This window comes from Trichoderma evansii (genome assembly GCF_050947405.1).
Source record: "Trichoderma evansii strain SZMC 28006 chromosome Unknown GGI43scaffold_9, whole genome shotgun sequence".
NCBI lineage: Eukaryota > Fungi > Ascomycota > Sordariomycetes > Hypocreales > Hypocreaceae > Trichoderma > Trichoderma evansii.
In genome coordinates this window covers 308,144-325,865 of record NW_028145197.1, presented here as the reverse complement: position 1 = coordinate 325,865, position 17,722 = coordinate 308,144, and the positions used below count along the sequence as shown (strand labels likewise).

Sequence of the window (17,722 nt, the reverse complement as noted above, 5' to 3'; positions counted from 1 at the left end):
AATAGAAGCTGACGAGAGTGGGACTCTAACTCACGTGAAATTTTTCCGACACTGCCACGCCTCATTCACAAGTTAGCTCTAAATACCAACATATAGCGCAGCGTAGCCAGTAAGTTGTGGATAACGAGGCTATACTTGCGGTGAATTCGGTAGTGGCTAAAAATGGAAGGCAAAAGTCGGTAGAATCTTATGATTTAGTAAGACACTACTAATCGGAGTCGTATTCTCAACATAAAGGGGTTCCAGGGGTAAATCCTTCCAGACGACTGGAATGCAATTGTCTATAAAATGCGCAAATCTCTGAGACAATTGACGTAGGTGGAAAGTGTGTTTCATTGTTCTATTGTTCTTTATTCCTAATTCGGAATTCTGTTGTCTTTGACTGGCTGTCTCAATGCTGTGGCTTAAAGTTGCATTCTTAACTGGGTTGGTTGAAGCCTTGGTGGTAACCAAGAGCCATTCGCCAATCCTGCCAGAAGGACGTCTTAAAAGGTTACCTAAAGGTCAAACTGTAGGAAGCGTTGCCAACGTAACAATTACAAGCGGCGGCTTGTCGCGTTTCTTCCTCATCTCCATCCCACCAACCTACAAGGCAGATGTCCCAACACCTGCTATCTTGTCTTACCATGGTGGTCTCCGGACCGCTGAGGACCAATTGCAATTGGATCAGTTAACAAATACAGAATTTAACACAAATTCTTTTGTAATCTACCCTCAAGGAATCAATGTATGTATCTTGGATATGCGAAATTGCAGTTACCAGAGAAAGAAACAATGCTAAACAGAACCAAGGATACGTGGCAAGGCGTTCCAAACATCACTATAAACGACGTTCAGTTCACCACCGATATCCTCAACCATATCCAAAACCAATACAATATTGACTCTGCCCGTATCTTCGCAACTGGAAAGTCGGACGGCGCTGGATTTTGCAATGTCTTGGCCTGCGACTCAGTCCTGTCTCGCCGCATAGCCGCGTTTGCCCCAGTTTCTGGCGCTTTCTATATCAATACGCTGCCCTGTGAAGCCAACGATGTGCACATCCCGTGCCAGGCCGGCAGAAACAACATTCCATTTCTTGAGTTTCATGGCGGCAACGACTCTACGATCCAATATCAGGGCGGGGAGCGCAAGGAAGAATGTCTTCCATCGATTCCGCATTTCATTCAACAATGGGCTGTACGGGATGGACTTGGCCTGAAGAATGTCACCACGCCAATTTCGTCAAACACCGTCTCTTACAAGTTTGGAACCGGAAACAAACTTGGCTTAGTGGAACATATATATGATTCAGTTATCGGACACGACTGGCCAAGCACTGCACCTAATGCTGATAACCAAGTTTCTGGACATCATGTTGCGAGCTTCAACGCTACTCCGATCATTTTGGAATTCTTTAAGCAGCACTCTTTGAGCTCTTAGGATTTTAGAAATAAAATCTGGTGTAGCGAGCGTGGGAGACAAGACGATAATTAGTTTATATGTGGAGAAAAAATATGGCATACTTTTGTACATAGAATTGCATTCAGTTATGTCGCCTATAGTTGTCATAAATTCATACATTCTTTACCATTTTCACTCTGCGCGAATTGAAGACTTTAGTTTTCTACTTGGATAGTTCATTCTTAACCACCTTGTTTTCAACGGCTAGCGACTGTAGTATTGGACTAACAAGCGCACACTTGATGGGGTAACAAAGGCAACCCCAAATGCCGATTCCATCGTGTGGGGTGCGTGACACTAATCGAATGCCAAGATGTCTCAGCTGTCAAATCGTTAGTGCCAATAGTACAGAATCGGCACATTTTCTGGAGTTGACCGAATTAACCGAATCTACCGAACCCCCTTGCATATCGGTTAACATGGCAGAATCCGGCATATAATTGCCGGGTAAGCATATCCTTCAATAGCATCGACTTGGACATATTCGGCTCTCCCATAGCTATAGAAAAAAACAAATTAAATCTTAGTGAGCTATTCGTAAGCCACATTTTATTGCCTTTTTTCCTATATTTCTCAGTAAAACCTTGGCAGTCTAGCTGTTTGTCTGTTCGTGCATTCAACACACCACCCAAAGTCGAGCGATCATGTCAGATTCACTGCCCTCCCCAACCACCACACCAGATGGCTTAGAACCACGATTCTCTCTTCCAAGCACGACTCCACGTTCTAGCAAAACTTCTCTAGCAATAGGTGGCGTGACTATATACATCTATGGATTAGATGAACTGAAGCAAAAATCTGGCGTGGAAGTCGCTGTGCTATATCTAGCTCACAACCGAACAAGAACGTATTTGGTGACAGAGGGAATTGCGCATGAGATACTGAATAGGTATAGAAATGATGGAAGGAAGAAAAAAGTTGAAATGATTGCTGTCACCATGAATATGAGAAATCATGGAGACCGGGAAGTATGGATCGTCTACTGTTCTATCATCGAGACGGCGTCTAACATGGTGAATTAACTAGGTCAGCCGAGAAGCAAACTTGACTTGGTCAGGCGGTAATGAAAATCATGCGTAAGTCATAAAATTCACCAATAATTTTGCGTTTAAAATTCCCCTTCTGTTTTGTTGCAGGTTGCTAAGATACACTTTGTTTATGCATGTAGTGTGGATTTGATATCCATGATATCCGGAGCGACCCAAGACTTCAAACTTGTTCTCGACTTTTTACCGGCTTATCTCCCCCAATTTACTCGCTTTCACAACATCATGCTTGGTGTATCACTAGGAGGCCACACAGCCTGGCGTATGGCATTGGCCGCGCGTGACAAGATCGAGGCTTTCGGAATGGTTGTCGGCTGTCCAAATTTGACGTCTCTTCTCCTGGAGCGACTCGGTATTGATGCTACAGTTTTTGGCGTAAAGGGGGAAGAATTAGAAACAGTCGATTACGACCAACTGGAAAAAGTGATGGACGAGCAACAACGCCGACGATGGCCACGAGCACTGGCTGAACTGATCCGCGAGGACGATAAGAGGATATTTAAAGAATTTCCCACCGACGTGCCGCTATTCATGTGCAACGGAGAGTACGACAAATTAGTTCCTTCGCGGTATACATCGTCCTGGTTAGAAAGGAGAAAAGCCACACTGAATGGAGGCATGGCCTCGGAGGAAAGCAAAACCAGGCTATTTGTACAAGAAAACACGGGGCATAGCTGTACGAAAGAAATGGTGGCGATGCTTGCCGACTGGCTGGGGGATTTATACAAACTATAAACTTGGGCGTGGACTGGAAGTGTATGCCTTTTGTTGTGGACTGTGAACGGTTTTATATCCATAGACGGTATAAGGAGAAAGTATTAGGAAGCGTGAGCTCGCCATCCTACGCGACGCCGCAGCGCATCCATTATTACCTTGTTAGACATTATTTAGAGCTGCGATGGATTTATAGTATTCTTGTCATGTGAAATGCTCTTTATAAATGAAGTTTTATGCCAGCGCTCTGGTTTAAGTTGAAGTTCGAAGTGACAAAAGGTGAAGAAGTGAAAGGGGCACGTTTGGCGCTATGCCATGGTTAAATCGTTATACTCGAGAGAATCCGGACCGTTGGAGAGTGTCGTTAGGCTATTTGGTCTTGTTAGAATATATAGATCCGTTCTCATTCATATCCCCAGCAAGGCACATCCAGAAACAAAACCCAACGGACGCAAGATACGTGACATCATATATTGATTCAAATTATTCTCATTAAAATCCCTCCATTTCATAATCCCATTCCCTTTTTTTCCCTTTCCCACACACTCCAAAGCAAATGTCTCTTGCTATCCGTCAAGCGCAAAAGACGACGATTTACAAAATGCCTGGAATGAGAATGCCGCCCAGAAGACCGCCCTTAAGACCCAAGAGTCCACCGAGACCTCCTAGCCCACCCAGACCCCCTGTCAGGCCTCCCAAGCCACCCGTCAAGCCCCCCAATCCACCAGTCAGGCCACCCAAGCCACCCGTCAAACCTCCAAGACCACCAGTCAGGCCTCCTAGGCCGCCAGTGAGTCCACCAGTGAGGCCAGTAAGTCCAGAAGTCGCAGATCCCAGGCCAGAGGTTGCTCCTCCAAGGGTGCTAGTCGCAGTTCCCAGAAGCGGTCCAAGCAGAGGTCCCAAGCCTGGGATACTCTTCAGGATATTGAGGAGATCTGTTGCCGAGCCGAGAGCACCAGCAGCGGTACCAGCAGCAGTGCTAGCAATGCCAGACGCAGCAGTTCCAGCATCAACTGGACTGCCGAGGCTTCCCGGAGCAGTGGCATTGGTGGCAGTAGGAGTGGGAGCCGTAACAGCAACTGGAGCTTGTCTCTTGACATTCAGAGGGGCGTTGTCGTGGAGCGCGGCCATGAAGGCGTCCATCACCTGCTTCTCCTCCTCGCTCATTCCCAGCTCCTGCTGGTGCTCGGAGAGGACCTTGAGCACGGCCATCTGGCGTTCGCTGAAGATGTCGGCCAGACGCATGTTGGCGATCGAAGAGGCGTCTGCGGACATGTCGGTGGCCTGGTTGGCGCTCCTGTCTGTGGGGGCAGCAATTGCGCTGCCCGCGAGGAGAGAGACGACGGCGGCTGTGAATCTCATTTTGGCGTTCTTGTTTTCTGTCTTTTATAATGAGTGAAATGTATTAATCTTGTTTGGGTTGTTCATAATATCTGTGCGAGTGTCGCAAGCAGCCTGGAATATCTTTATATTTATATCCACATCCGCCATAATCGCAACTTCCAGCATTGTCGACCCTTTTTTTTGTAAAAGGGAGGGCGTTCTTGGCTATGCTCTTTTCCTTGCCATATTCTCGTTGGCTCAGCAATCACGTATTCGACGCAAGAATGCACATGTCTGTTGACGAAACCAGGAGGAATGTAAAACATTGAGCTTCTTTTCGATATTGAGACAAGCGCCATACCAAGTCATAACGAGGAGTCTCGCATACAAGGGGCTGGCATTCATGAATTTCTAATGCTGCAATCGAAATACTACATGTAGTAAGACATTCTTAGTCATGCCTCCAGGGTGTGCTGAAGATGAATTTGAGCATCTCCCTGGATATATCTGGGGGTGAGACGTGACTCAATATACTGTACCAGCCATTTACAATACACCGTTAGAATAACGATTGCCTCCTTCACTTAATCGTCTCATATAGACAGGCTATGTCTCGTACGTGTGTCAGTCGACAACTTCAACCGTCTTCTTTTGTGCTTACATCTAGACTATCTAATCCAGGTCAAACGTTGCAGTCTTACTTCTACAGAAGTCTCATCATACGTATCTATGTGATTCATACAGTGATATAATAGACATGATGCATCATCATCGCATTTCAATCATTCCAACACTCCGCTTATATGCATCCAAATGACCTAGAAACTCAAACAACATATCAATGCCTCCAAGTATGTACATACAGATATGATATATATAGATTGAGTTTTATCATCCCCGGCATAATTGCGCCATTCCGAGTATGTATCCGTCTCAACCAAATCGAATCCCCGAATTGGCGCTCCAGGTTCCCTCTTGACCTTGAGGTCCTCCCGCTGGCGGCGGGCCTCCAAATTTAATTCCCATGGAAGGGTTCCACGTTCCAGGCATTGGACTCGATTGCGCCTGCCCGGGTTGTGGCTGCATCTGTGGTTGTTGCATTGCTCCTCCAGCCCAGGATTGAATCGATGCTTCGGCGGGACTCTGGACTGCCGGTCTAGGAAATGTGGTCTGTTGCTGCGGCTGTAGCGGTTGTTGATATTGTTGATGCGGCGGTGGCTGCTGTTGCTGGTATGCCTGCTGATACGACTGTTGGAATCGTGGTTGTTGCTGCTGCGGGGCAAATTGATGGTTGTGGGCGAGAGGCGGCGATATGTATCCTGGTGAAGGATTGTGAATAGGCTGCTGGTTATTTTGAATGTTGAGATTCGACAACGTCGGCATATTGAGTTCTCTGTAACATCTTCATTAGCCTGCAATCAATCAATCATATCACACTTTCCAATGTCACTCACTCTTCCAGGCTCCTTGCCTCTATCCGTCGCTCGGATACCCACGCTTTGACAGGATCCCGAAACCCATTGGCAACGATCCTATTGAGATCGTTGTAGAATTTTCTTCCCACTTCCAAGTTGTTGCCAATTTCCTTGTACTTGAAATATGCGCCGTTCAACTCTTGCAGCACTTGCTCACGCTCGCGATGGCCTTTGCCGTCAACAAGACGCTTCTGCGATTCGAATTCTCTGTTGGAGCGCTGAAGCAAAAGCAAAAGATTCTCCTGGTCTTGCGCTTCCTTTTCAATAGCTTCAATCTCAGGCTCGTAGAGCTTGTCCAGTCGCTTTTCGAAAAATTCTTCAAAATGAACCGTCTGCAGGGGCGTCGTAGTATATGTGCGTTCAAGACGAGCTGCTTCCTTAAGAATATCAGGTTTGATATCATCGCGCCGGACCGCCTCCCGTAACGTCTCAACCTTTCTTCTTCTCTTGCTTTCCATTCGAAGGATATCATTATAAACGCTTCGTACCCGCCCAACTGAAGCTTTCAGGTCGCTTGAAGTTTCAATAGGCGTACTTGTGGGTACGTAATTCATTAGAGATTGGTTTGAGCCAGACAAAATCTCCAGCAGCTCTTTATTTGTGACGAATTTCTCACGCACGGCGTCGTCGCTAGTTGCGCTGTTTTGAAAATAGCCTCCAATTTCAGTAATTGCAGTCCAGAACTTTGAGCCAGTGGGATCGGCTTGGCTTTCGGGCCTCAGCCATCTGCTGGTTCCGTATTTCTTGCGTAATTGGTCATCCTCCTCTTTTTCTGCTGCCAATGCTGCTTTTCCCTCCTCGTATATCGCCCAGTCGTTGGATCGCAGCTTATCAATATCAATCAAGCTTCTCTGAATCTTGTTAATCGCGTCAGACTGTCGAATTTCCTCTGCGTGCTGAATTAGGCTCGGTGGAAGACCAAGAGGCTTTTCCAATGCCATTAAGGACCCTGGTAAGCCAATGGTACTAAGAAGTGTATGGATTTTCTCTGTTAAAGTCTCCAGCTCCTGTATAATGTTTTGGTTCACCATTCGGTCTCTGCGTTCCTCATAGATGGATATAGCAACGTGAACCGAAAACGGGACCAGCTTCGAGAAAAGTGCTGGCCCAAGCTCGCCATGGTCGCTTAAGTAGTCAAGAGGATTGGCTACCTGGAGAGGCGTTCTCGCAGTAGCCATATTTGCTCTCTCCAAGATCTTCAATTCGGCTTTCGGAGGCACGGGGTCTTTATATATGTTAGCGGCGTTATCCAAGGCAAATGAGCAATAACATACTAAGGAAGATCAAATCATTGTCCTTTTCAGCTCTCTTCAAATCTTCTTCGAGTTTGCGTTTCAACGCTTGCAGGTCTTCCAGGACTGTCTTGTTTAGAGACGCAACTCGGCCTTCCTTGATGCCGTCATTCGCGCAAATGACGGCGTCCTTTAGCCGAGCAATCTCTTCTCCGTATTTCCTCTTCTCTAGGCAATCGCACGCGGCGCGATATTGCGCAGCTGCGGCAAAATGATGATGCTTTGCGTTCATGTGATGTATCCACGCACTGCTAATGGCTTCGCTACTAACCGCGGCATCCGCGGCCAGGTTATACAAATCAGAGACTCTTGCTGCCAGCTTCGCAATTGAGGCGTCCTTGTAACCGTCCATGACAGCCTTCTGCCAGAAGCACTCTTGGCTTTGCGCCAGAAAGAGCTGTACGAGAGATTCGAGCGTATTGTTGTCCATGTCGTCGGGCGGATTCGACATACGCAGCTCGGGAAGTACGGATTTCTGAACATGCGACAGAACGCCAGCGGCCAGAGAAAAGTAGTTTGCCGCTGACTTCAGACCTTCGGTGTCACCTCGAGGTGTGTTGAGGGCAAGCTGGGAATAGAGTGCGGCAAGGTTGTAGAGAATGTTCATGAGCTCGTATTTGAGGTTATTGCGCGCCATCGGTCGCTCGGTGTGGTAGCCAAGAGCCGGATACCAGGTAAATTCGGCACCAATCTAATCAATCCAAATGGTCAGTCTCCATAACGCAGTATAGCATCTTCCCCTCGTTTTTACATCTTTCCATGCCATGCTTCACAAAGTTCGTATGGTGATTTTACGCACATCGATTGGAAACTTGCCGCCGATCCACACGAGCTGTCCCGCATACACCTGGAGCTTCTTGATGCCGCTCAGATGCGGCTCTCGCACGTTGGTGGCGTCTCGTCGCAGCACGTCAATCATCTCCAGATCATGCTGGAACATGTCCGGGTGCTGGTCATATTTGGTGTTTATATACTGTCGAATCGTCGTCGAGAGAGAGAGTTGCAGAGACCGGCGGAACGGTATGCTGAGGATATTGTTGGATGGCCTGCGTTGCAAAAAGCTGTCAGTACAACGCTCTAAGCAGAGAACAGAAAATGAGGATTTCATACGTAGACATGGTGGGCGCCGGGCCGCTGTCGAGAGGACAGACTTTTCGGGGACTGCGAATAACGAATGTTGTAGAAAGGAAGCGCCAGAAGCTATCATGACATAATGGGGGCCTTGGTCTGATCTTTTTGCCTTGCTTCGCTGGTTGGCGGGGCATTTGCCGGATATCCATCGAGAGGCGCGGATGACTCAGCAATGCTAGAATAATACCCTACACTTGGACACTGAAAGTATTAATGAAGCATAATATCGTCACGAGAAAAGCCTGAAATTTTTGAATGCGTAGTATATCATTGTCTATGTTTCTCCATTTATTAGGAGTATTTGGGTCTATAATCTTGCCGGTCTGCCTCGTTCCGGTCACTCAATAGCCTCCTCAAACCCATCTTGCATCATATAAAGTCAAAGCGATGCGGCGCTGCACTAGGCCGACATCACCAAAGCCAACAAAATCTACATGACATACATCCCAAACCCATGCTCCGACATGAAGGAAAAAAAAAAAAAAAGGAAAAAAGTACAAAACAAGAAGTTGTAGCAAACAAAGTTGGATCAAAGAGAAACGTAGCTTCTTCCGAGATAGCCACTCAGACAGAGAAACCTTCGAGCATTTACCAAATAAAGCCTGTGTTTGCTTTGTGTTCCACGACTAGGCCCTGGTTCCCGATTCTATTACACGAGATACAAGTAGGTGATGATTTCCAGCCCATTTCCGGAACGCCAGCCCTTGGGGAAAGAAAAGAAGAAAGAAAAAGAAGACGTAGAAAGGCGAGCTTTTAAATGATTGCGTTTGAGAGGGTTTCACATTTCACCGCTTGGCTTTATAACGGCCATTTCCCTTCATCGCCTGTCCTCAATGTGTAATAGTGCCATGGTGGCTCTGTCGAAAAAAGAAAGTAGCTGTACAGTCACACTGTTACCAGTAGGTAGCACAGCTAACCAGAGTGTAAATGGTGGCACTCGGAGGGGAATAAAAAGACACCTCCTCCAGTCTGTTCCACATCACCATTCTCTCCCCCAGACATGTGGATAGTTTGAGGTAGTGCCGATCGTGGGGTGTACAATATTGCACTGAGTCAGGATTTCCTTCTTATGATGGGATCCAAACAAGCTCGATGACACCATCAATATTGCTCATGGGCTGTTTGTCGGCGTGGACCCATCTTTCGTCACCCCTCTTGCGCGTGTATGTTTGCAGGACGGAGCCATCCGATTGGACTTCGGACTCTTGAAGCTCCCAGGAGATCTTGCGGCCCGTCTTCAGGAGTGACTGTCGACGCGGCCCAAACATGAAGTCAAGGTTCCAGCCCTTGTTTTCTGGCGCCGCGTACAGAGTAGCTTCCATTTGGTTGGTGTCAAAGGTGATGCCCTTTGGGTAGTGGGAAATGGAGTAGCCCGAGATGATAAAATCGTCGGTTGTTTGGAAGCGCATCAAGGAGCAATCTTCGCCGCAAGCATGGGCAACCTTGGTGTACATGCCAGGCTTGGCAGTGTGCCAACCTCCACCGCGGTAGTGGTGCAGCGAAAGTGGCTTGATTCCCCATTCGTAGAAGCCGCTGGGGTGTCCGTAGAAATCGAGTTGCCAGAGATCCCATAAGGTGGTCAAACGGACCTCAGTATTCTCGTAGATGCACTTGCGTAGGATAATGTCTCCCTGGGGACCCCAGCCAGAGTTGGACTCGAGAATTTTTGCTTGCGTGGTGCAGCTACCGAAAAGGTTTGTGATTTTCTCAGCCATAGATCGAGACAGGAAAACGCCGGCCCCTCCAAAGGCTTGTGAGCCGTGACGCTCAATGGCGCCCACGTCTTCGGACAAGGTACCGACATACATGTCCCTGGTATGGTCGAAAGTAGCCATCTTTTCAATGAGGCCGTGCATGCTGGGGAAGTAGGTGTCATCATCGCAAGTCACCAACCACTTTTTGTTTGCTGCATCAGGGTGGGTATAGAGCGTCGGCACGAGAGTCAAATAGCGGACGGCCATCTCGACGGACGAGTTGGAGTGATAAACGTCGACATCAATGCCGACATCACCCAGCATGTTGGCCACTTCTTGAAGCTGGTCGTCGGTTGCGTCGAGAAGCATGAGAAGTAGCTTGCCGCCGTTTGAATTGCCATGGTTGTCGGTGAGCCAAAAGATCCACTCGTTAATCGGTGTTGTGTTTGGGTCCAAGAAACGTTTGTAGGTGGTCGAGACACCAAACATAAACTCGGAGGCGTCGACGCTGCGAGGATAGCCAGAGGCAGGGACATCGACTTCCAAGGGGGCGGCACAGACATCGCCTCCTCCTAACCGTTTTCCTAGCTCAATGGTCCTAAAGCTATCGGGCAGCAGTTTCTGTGAAAGCTTGGTCATTCGCTTGCGCTCCAGACCATCCTTGCGGGTGAATCGAACGTAGCGCTTCATGTACTGGAATCTGTCTTCAAGCTGGTAGCGCTCTTTGATTTGCGTGAGGTGGTCTAGGTCAGCGTTACAATCCATCTTGATGTTGACCTTGGGAGCACCGGACTGCTCAGTGGTCTTGTTGTCGAGTGGCTGCTGGCTCTTGGCTTGCGAACCTGCTTTTACGCCGGCTTGCTCGAGGATCCTGGAGCTGACGTGAAGGCTATCGTTGCGCACGGTGGCCATGAGAATAAAGAAAACGCACAAGGCGCCCAGTATCGACCGGACGATTGGACTCTTCATGGTGATGATTCGATGGGGGCCTGGGAGCAGTTTGGCGCCCATGCTAGAAAGATCAAGATGGTCAAAGTTTGTCTGGTGTTCTCTTCTTATGTGAGATGTGGATTAGGAGGCCCGTGTTTAGTGTAAAGGCCAGCAAACAAAGCGTTGCTTCTGACGCAAAAGCTTCGTCTCAGATATGACTCAGCTGCGGCACTCGTCTTGAGAGTTTAGAGTTGATCTGCGAGTGATACGAAGCGAGTGTAATGGTCGGTAGTAAATGGGTAGGTGGTAAGTCGTAGGCGAGCCAGCGATACAAACGAGGCTTCGCGGCTGGAAAAAGATGCGAAGGGCAAAAGAGTGACACAATCGAGCCGGTCCGAGGGAGCTTGATTCGAGTTGAGAAACAGGAGGAAATGCAAGCAAACACGCAAACAGCCGCTGCAAACCAAATCCTACATAGGTCGATCTAGCAGATTCGACCGCAAAGGAGGGATGGAGAGAAGGCGAGGATGAAAGAAGAGGAGAAGATGGAGAATAGAGAAATGAGTAGAAGGGAAGAGAAAAAGAGGAGAAGAAAGAAAAAGGCCTGGTGTAACAACTGGCCTGGGAGCTCAAGCCATAAGGCAGGAGACAGTGGCCAGGCCAGAGTAACAAAACGAGTCAAAGGAATTGCCAGTATGGTATAAAAAGAGGGTCTGCTGAGGACCGAACTGTGGCAGGGATTTTGGCCTGTCATTGATGTGGGTGTGGATGGCCAAGATGGAAGATTTTGGTGGGGGGGCCTTGTTTGGGAACCCGACATGGGCGGAGGGCCAGCTGAGGTACAAGGCGGCCGAGGTAGAGGGACTTGGACGGCCCTGTAGCTTGTAGGAGAAATTGGCGCATAGACGGAGTGACATGCCAGGCTATGGGTACCTGTACGAAAGCGACGCTACGGCGGGAGTACTCCGTTTGAAATTGTTTTTGGGCACTGTACTAACGCTTTTCTATGTGGAGGTGCCGCACACGTTGATTGCACAGAGATATTTACGGAGCACACACCCAGATTTTGCTGCACCATTGAGGAATACTAATAAGATACGGCAACAGTAAGCCAGCTATAGCGATGGAATACCCATTATCTAGGCACAGAGTGATGCTAATGAGATACAGTGGAAGTGAGCAACGAATGCGAGAAACGAGAAGCGAGAAAGCGAATACCTATTATCTGGATTTACTGCGGCTTACAGAGAAATGCTAATGGGATACGGTGCAGCTAAAGCGAGAGAATCTCCATATCAGACGGGTAGCGCTGAGTTCGACACCTTAGTAGGTACCCAGTAGTCTTGGGTATCTTGCGGGTACTCCTATGTACCATAGAGGTATATACCTAGGTAGGTATATATGAAGCTATTATAATATTGGATTTGTAGACAAACAATTTTGGGTACTTTGGTATATTCCCCAGCCCGTACACATGCACTTGCCTTATCGCATGTTCACTTTAGCTCCCACATCCTGGCTTCTAGAATTCCAATAGCCAGCCTCGCTTGTGTGGCTTGACCCTGGCAAAGCATAACTAGCCCGCTTATACGACGACGATGAGCACGGCCCGAAATTCTCTTCGGCCTCACAAACCCCTTCCTTGTGCTAGCAGCTAAGGTAGCTACTACTTCTAGTATAAGTAGTATGCTTAGGTATAGCACCTAATATCCAACCGGCCAGAACAAACCTTAAAAACGCCTGAAATGGAAAGCATAGCTATGTGATGCTGGAACCAGTGTTTGATCTTTTCCGTCAAGCGTCCTCGTCCAGCCTGGTTCTATACCCAAGGTACTAACTCGGTGCTTCCTAGGGCCGCAGTCAAAGCGACTATTTGCTTACCACTAAAATAGGCCCGTTAGATATTACTCCAGCTATTAGAAACATACAAATCAAACAAATCAATGATTAGAGATAATGGCCACTGCACAGCTGAGATAAAGTCCGTCTGCAAGCTTGAATGGCCACCAAAATGCTCACCTGCCATATCCATCAGCGATACTACGCGCCCGGAGTACAGTGCCCGGAATAAGGGGCAACGGTTGTTCCTCTGCTCTGCCAGCTGGCCCCTTTCTTCCCATCTGCACGCAGCTAAATATTCTTGCCATGATGTTATCATGCTTTCTTACTGCTGCCATCGCCACTATTCTTATGCATTTTGCTGCGTCTTCCTTTCTTTCCTTTTCTCGATTACTCTCGAGTGCAATTATGCTATTACGCTTGTGGATACTTCTTTTTACCGTGCGCCAGCTAACATCCCCTGGGCGGCCGTTGATCGCTGGGTCCCCACGGGCAATGCCCGTAAATCCATGCCAAGAGCGGGACGGCTGGACGGGGTCTCATTTCGTCAGAGCGCTCGCATCGAACAACTCCTGAGCTCCTTGGACAGGATGGATACTGTGCGAGTATGTATCTGTACGAGTATCTAGAGATTTGCAGCGCGTGGTACTGACACAGGTCCAAGTCTCTATACTTGTCGACACAGTTCGTCGCGTTGACCGCTGGACTGCAGAAGGGCTGCTTTGATAGGCGAGTAGCCAGATGCAGGGGCCAAGATTACAGCTGCATGAAGCATCTTTTCTCCTGCCTATCAATCATTTTGACGTGATGTCGAGGCTGAGATGGCTGAGATGGCTGGCGCGAGAAATGCTGGCGGCAGAACTGCCTTTGCATGGCGCGTGGAAACTTCGTTCGTTCGTCTTGCCTGAGCGCCCGCCAAGGCAAGCTTGACTGGAATTTGCACTACCGTATACCTATGCACAACTTCTTGCTGAAACAAAAACAGAGCCCGCAAGCTCGCAAGCCCGCACATTTGCCCGCTCATTGCAGCTGCTCACCAACTGGCCCCCTGAGCTATTATAATCCTGCTCCAGTGTCCTCGCTCATCTCCATACAGTGTGTCTGTTGTTATTAGGCATTGCTCCGATCGCCGCCATCCTGTAACGCTCGAGGCGGCGCGATGCAGAACCAGAAACGGAGCGCGCGAAAAAAAAGCCAAGTTTTGGCCCTACCCTGTCTGGCGGGGCTGCGGATCCAAGCCACGATCCACTGAAGAACAACAGAATAGACTTTTCCAGTCTTTCAACGTCATTGGCGTCTCTCATTTGCCTTGTACGGTTTAACGATCGGCGAGAGAGCCGCGCAATCTGCCCTGGAGCATTGACTCAGGGGAGGCATTTTGTTAAGGGCAGTGAATAACGCGACTGAAGGTTAGTAGAGCCGTCCTTTTGGTCGTGAGCTTGGTCGAGCATTGAGATTGGGGCTAGACCTTTGACAATGGACGATGGACGATGGCCCTGACAGGGCAGCTGAAGCTAAAAGTTGACGACAGGGGAGAGACTGCGGACATGGGGCAGCACTTTTGATTTCTCCCCATCTGGAATACTACTGCTGCTGCCTACTATGCCTTTACTAGCAGTAACAGCCTGCCCGAATGCTGATTAGGGTGTCGAATGTTATCGCCTTCTTTGTTCGTCAAAAGGAGAGGCCGACTGCGCTACGACTACAGTAGAAATACACTGTTGCTGCTGGTATCCACGGACAGGGGCCAGCAGGTTAAGCATCAGCCAAGCCCAGCTTAGGCGTCGCGATCTGCGTTTCTAAGTGGCTGCCAAGAATCAATCTACCGCCTGGCTCGGCTGCCTCAGTTAAACGGCTTTCGGAGATCCTTGTCGTGCTACCGTGTTCCGTAAAGTAGAGGGCACAGGGAGGGCTAGCCAAGGAAGCGGATTTGCAGTCCACAGCTGTACCGTACTGTAATAACGTCCCTGACTAGGCTGGCTGCGGAAGGCCAAAGAAGCAATCTCTTGCCAACCTAGTTCATCCGAGGCCGTCGAGCCGACCATCTTCGCCTTTTGGCGCCATGAGGAGCGCTTCTCAAACTGCAGTCATTCTTCATCAGATCACAACCTCCCTGCGACAAACCCAGGCTGCTGACAGCATTGCAAATCTCGCCCCAAAAGATAACGGGAGCGAAAAGCATGTTCGACACTAAGCTGCGCGACGCCCGCTATCATAAACGGCGGCTAATGCTACTACCCATCATACCATACTACCTCATAGTAGTAGGTAGTACATATTAACAATAGGCAACGTCGCGCATGCTATTCGTGGCGCTTCCGTTTATCATAAAATGCAACATTGGCGATGTGTGGGCCGGCACCCTGAAGACCAGACGCGTCTCATCGCCCAACGAATCGTGTGACGCTGCACATAAATGGTAGTCGGCTGCCGTTTCCACATCGCCGTCATGTTTCAGCGATCCACTACTCCATACTACACAGTAAGTCCATAGTAGTGTGTAGCATCCAGTGGCAAAACATGTTGAAACCTGGAGGCTATCTAAATATCCCGACGCTCGGAGAAACATTTTTAAACGCATAATAATGCTATTTATAGCTACATTAACTAGCGAGTGGCGACACTTTTGGATGTTTGAGATGTCTAATCTGGATCTCGAATCGCTTCAAACTAATAATACCGGGTTGTATTCGCCTCGCCTGGAGTGCGATGAGGCAACCGCAAAGCATGCGTCTTTTGTTTAAAGCGCTCAACAAGTGATGATCCAGCCGCAGCTCCACTCGCATCTAAACTTCTTCTCCATTATCGCGCGACTTCTTCTACTATATCACTATCCAAAAATGGGTGTTTTTGCGAAGCAGGGCAAATGACAGCATATCAGTAATGATACTCGTGCCTGTAGGCATGGAGTTTTTCTGGGTATCTTGTACGAGTGCTTATCATGGCGAACCCTTTGATCTTCACAGCCATTTCCGAGCCTCATGCCAGGCCGGATCGAAAGACGCTCAAAGTCGCCATATGACCAACCTACAATCGCTTTGCTCAAAATGGAAAATTATCAAATGTGTTTTCCCAATTGAGAATACGGAATTCGTATGTGAACTTGGCGCAGAGCCGCGATAGAGGGAGCTGGATGTAAAGATTCGATGCCGGCCAACTTTTAGCCGTCTGACTTGATATGCTGCAGAAGCCTACATGTGTATAGACCAGAGGCGACAATGCGATCAGCTCTCATTTACTGGATCAGGGTCTTCATATATGCGTGGCCGTGGCTGGAATTTAACACAAATTCGGCCGGATCAAGTGTCTTCATGACAGATACAAACATGCAGACACCGCGGTTTACATTTGGCCACCGGACGTCAGCTTAGACGCAGTCCAAGATGAGCTTGATACTCCCGATTATATCTATACATGTGCATTTGATCAGTCAAGTGCCCTCTGGTTCTTCACGTCCGAATTGCAGAGAGTGGCTTTCTACAAAGCCTAGATGACTGCATCACCGAATCGGAACCTATGGCCATGCATGCATCCATCTGCAGTACATGGAAACCAAACATTTTTAGCTTAACAAAAGATAAAAAACTGACGCTGGCGCTTGCGTTTGCGCAGCCAAGCGGCGTGGTTTTGCTGCATGCGCTTTTCCTTATTCTATCCTATTCATAAGCCGCGGGCTTGGCATGAGCACCCTTCCCCTCATTCTCGACAATTAAGATGCAGATTTATAGAGGTAGCGTGCGCCTCGTGATGCATGTTTTTTTAAGCTTAGTTAGTATTTGACTAGAGTCTGGAATTATTAGACTAAATGTAAGCCAAGACGGCAGAGTGCAGTTTATTATATCGTAAGTTTATAATGCTCGGCAATAGATTTAGTCGCCGATAGGTTCTCTATACACCGATTCAATATTCGGATGAGGCAGTCTCCTAAGAAATTTATGAAGAATTTATTGAGCAGCACCATGATAAAGATACATTCTTGTCAGATGACGAAAAGGGAAATAGCTGATTTGGTCAGCTTTGTAGCCATTGAAGCTTCAAATTATATAAAGGAGCAGACACCCCTTTGTTTCAGAAGAGAGGCCAGAGATATGCATATCGCTTGTTGCTACCTAGTAGCCATGGTCTCGCATTAAAGAAGTGCATGAATAGATCCACTTGGCCTTCATCATCGCCTTTTCTGTAACAACCTAGCCAGGACAATTCCAGGCTATAATAAAGCTCTGATCTTTTTCTGGTAGGTTTTTTATTTTGATAGTAGATTTCTTCCAGTCAAACTACCTACAACAACATTGACTAGCATCACCATGGGCAATACCACCGAGTATTTGCCTCCAAGCTATGGCGCTGAAGACCAGATTATGTTGCTCCCTCCGCCCTACCACGGCCGAGACGACTACCCTGCCGCTAGAAGTGATGGGATTGTAGGGTTAGACAGCATTCTTTCGGCATCTGGAAAAACGTCTGGCACGATATCAAAATACTGGAAGTGGATCGCTAAAGAAGTGGCTTCGTCAACGGAGCGTCACGGGAAGAGTGAGTCCACATATGACAAAATTGGCATGGTGTTGACTCTAACAGTGAATCAGATTCCGATATGTGTTTTGGAGCTTGTTGTCGCGGCTGAGGCAGTTTTCGACCTGCGGATACTTATTTTAATAGTGCATATTCCCTTCGCTGTAGATTTGTTGAATGAGAACTTTATTTGCGCATATATGGATCATTTCGGAAAAGTACACTGGCATATGATGCATGTAATATGTTGGAGCTGAAGTATTTGCTAGTCGCTGATATACTTCCGGTCCTGGTATCACAGATTCTCGTGAGCGGATCATCTC

The 17,722-nt window shown here is 48.1% G+C and overlaps 6 protein-coding genes across 6 annotated transcripts; 3 read left to right on the top strand and 3 right to left on the bottom strand.

The window, feature by feature from the left end:
- Window positions 1–394: 394 nt before the first annotated feature.
- On the top strand, window positions 395–1,422 carry GGI43DRAFT_433864 (CE1 family esterase; the record flags this gene model as incomplete). Its single annotated transcript, XM_083209807.1, has 2 exons — window positions 395–727; window positions 793–1,422. The coding sequence occupies 2 exons, from the start codon at window positions 395–397 to the stop codon at window positions 1,420–1,422; spliced, it is 963 nt and encodes a 320-aa protein (XP_083060814.1).
- A 482-nt stretch (window positions 1,423–1,904) lies between these two features.
- On the top strand, window positions 1,905–3,632 carry GGI43DRAFT_369247 (alpha/beta fold hydrolase). The gene is made up of 3 exons (XM_083202519.1): window positions 1,905–2,411; window positions 2,470–2,519; window positions 2,612–3,632. The coding sequence occupies exons 1-3, from the start codon at window positions 2,088–2,090 to the stop codon at window positions 3,222–3,224; spliced, it is 987 nt and encodes a 328-aa protein (XP_083060813.1). The 5' UTR covers window positions 1,905–2,087; the 3' UTR covers window positions 3,225–3,632.
- A 1-nt stretch (window position 3,633) lies between these two features.
- On the bottom strand, window positions 3,634–4,752 carry GGI43DRAFT_369250 (uncharacterized protein). Its single transcript, XM_083202520.1, has 2 exons — window positions 3,929–4,752; window positions 3,634–3,886 (listed from the first exon to the last, which is right to left on the bottom strand). Exons 1-2 carry the CDS (start codon window positions 4,563–4,565, stop codon window positions 3,798–3,800), a joined length of 726 nt encoding a protein of 241 aa, XP_083060812.1. The 5' UTR covers window positions 4,566–4,752; the 3' UTR covers window positions 3,634–3,797.
- Window positions 4,753–5,045: 293 nt separating this feature from the next.
- Window positions 5,046–8,504, bottom strand: GGI43DRAFT_404099 (BRO1-like domain-containing protein). Its single transcript, XM_083205878.1, has 5 exons — window positions 8,404–8,504; window positions 8,093–8,339; window positions 7,276–7,984; window positions 5,981–7,226; window positions 5,046–5,919 (listed from the first exon to the last, which is right to left on the bottom strand). The coding sequence occupies exons 1-5, from the start codon at window positions 8,409–8,411 to the stop codon at window positions 5,460–5,462; spliced, it is 2,670 nt and encodes an 889-aa protein (XP_083060811.1). The 5' UTR covers window positions 8,412–8,504; the 3' UTR covers window positions 5,046–5,459.
- An 832-nt stretch (window positions 8,505–9,336) lies between these two features.
- On the bottom strand, window positions 9,337–11,330 carry GGI43DRAFT_369229 (glycosyltransferase family 31 protein). The gene has a single exon (XM_083202518.1). The coding sequence runs from the start codon at window positions 11,127–11,129 to the stop codon at window positions 9,492–9,494; it is 1,638 nt and encodes a 545-aa protein (XP_083060810.1). The 5' UTR covers window positions 11,130–11,330; the 3' UTR covers window positions 9,337–9,491.
- Window positions 11,331–16,569: 5,239 nt separating this feature from the next.
- On the top strand, window positions 16,570–17,712 carry GGI43DRAFT_369084 (uncharacterized protein). The gene is made up of 3 exons (XM_083202517.1): window positions 16,570–17,121; window positions 17,185–17,420; window positions 17,474–17,712. The coding sequence occupies exons 2-3, from the start codon at window positions 17,192–17,194 to the stop codon at window positions 17,509–17,511; spliced, it is 267 nt and encodes an 88-aa protein (XP_083060809.1). The 5' UTR covers window positions 16,570–17,121; window positions 17,185–17,191; the 3' UTR covers window positions 17,512–17,712.
- Window positions 17,713–17,722: the final 10 nt, after the last annotated feature.

Bases quoted from the DNA above. Each gene is read 5' to 3' on its own strand.
- GGI43DRAFT_369229 (XM_083202518.1), bottom strand. From the start codon at position 11,129: ATGGGCGCCAAACTGCTCCCAGGCCCCCATCGAATCATCACCATGAAG.
- GGI43DRAFT_404099 (XM_083205878.1), bottom strand. The intron at 7,227-7,275 runs GTATGTTATTGC...ACATATATAAAG, and splicing joins CAATGATTTGATCTTCCTTA to ACCCCGTGCCTCCGAAAGCC. The intron at 5,920-5,980 runs GTGAGTGACATT...AAGATGTTACAG, and splicing joins GAGGCAAGGAGCCTGGAAGA to AGAACTCAATATGCCGACGT.
- GGI43DRAFT_369250 (XM_083202520.1), bottom strand. From the start codon at position 4,565: ATGAGATTCACAGCCGCCGTCGTCTCTCTCCTCGCGGGCAGCGCAATT. The intron at 3,887-3,928 runs GTGGATTGGGGG...GAGGCCTGACAG, and splicing joins TGGCTTGGGTGGCCTGACTG to GGGGTCTGGGTGGGCTAGGA.
- GGI43DRAFT_369247 (XM_083202519.1), top strand. From the start codon at position 2,088: ATGTCAGATTCACTGCCCTCCCCAACCACCACACCAGATGGCTTAGAA. The intron at 2,412-2,469 runs GTATGGATCGTC...TGAATTAACTAG, and splicing joins GAAATCATGGAGACCGGGAA to GTCAGCCGAGAAGCAAACTT. The intron at 2,520-2,611 runs GTAAGTCATAAA...TTATGCATGTAG, and splicing joins GGCGGTAATGAAAATCATGC to TGTGGATTTGATATCCATGA.
- GGI43DRAFT_369084 (XM_083202517.1), top strand. From the start codon at position 17,192: ATGGGCAATACCACCGAGTATTTGCCTCCAAGCTATGGCGCTGAAGAC. The intron at 17,421-17,473 runs GTGAGTCCACAT...ACAGTGAATCAG, and splicing joins AACGGAGCGTCACGGGAAGA to ATTCCGATATGTGTTTTGGA.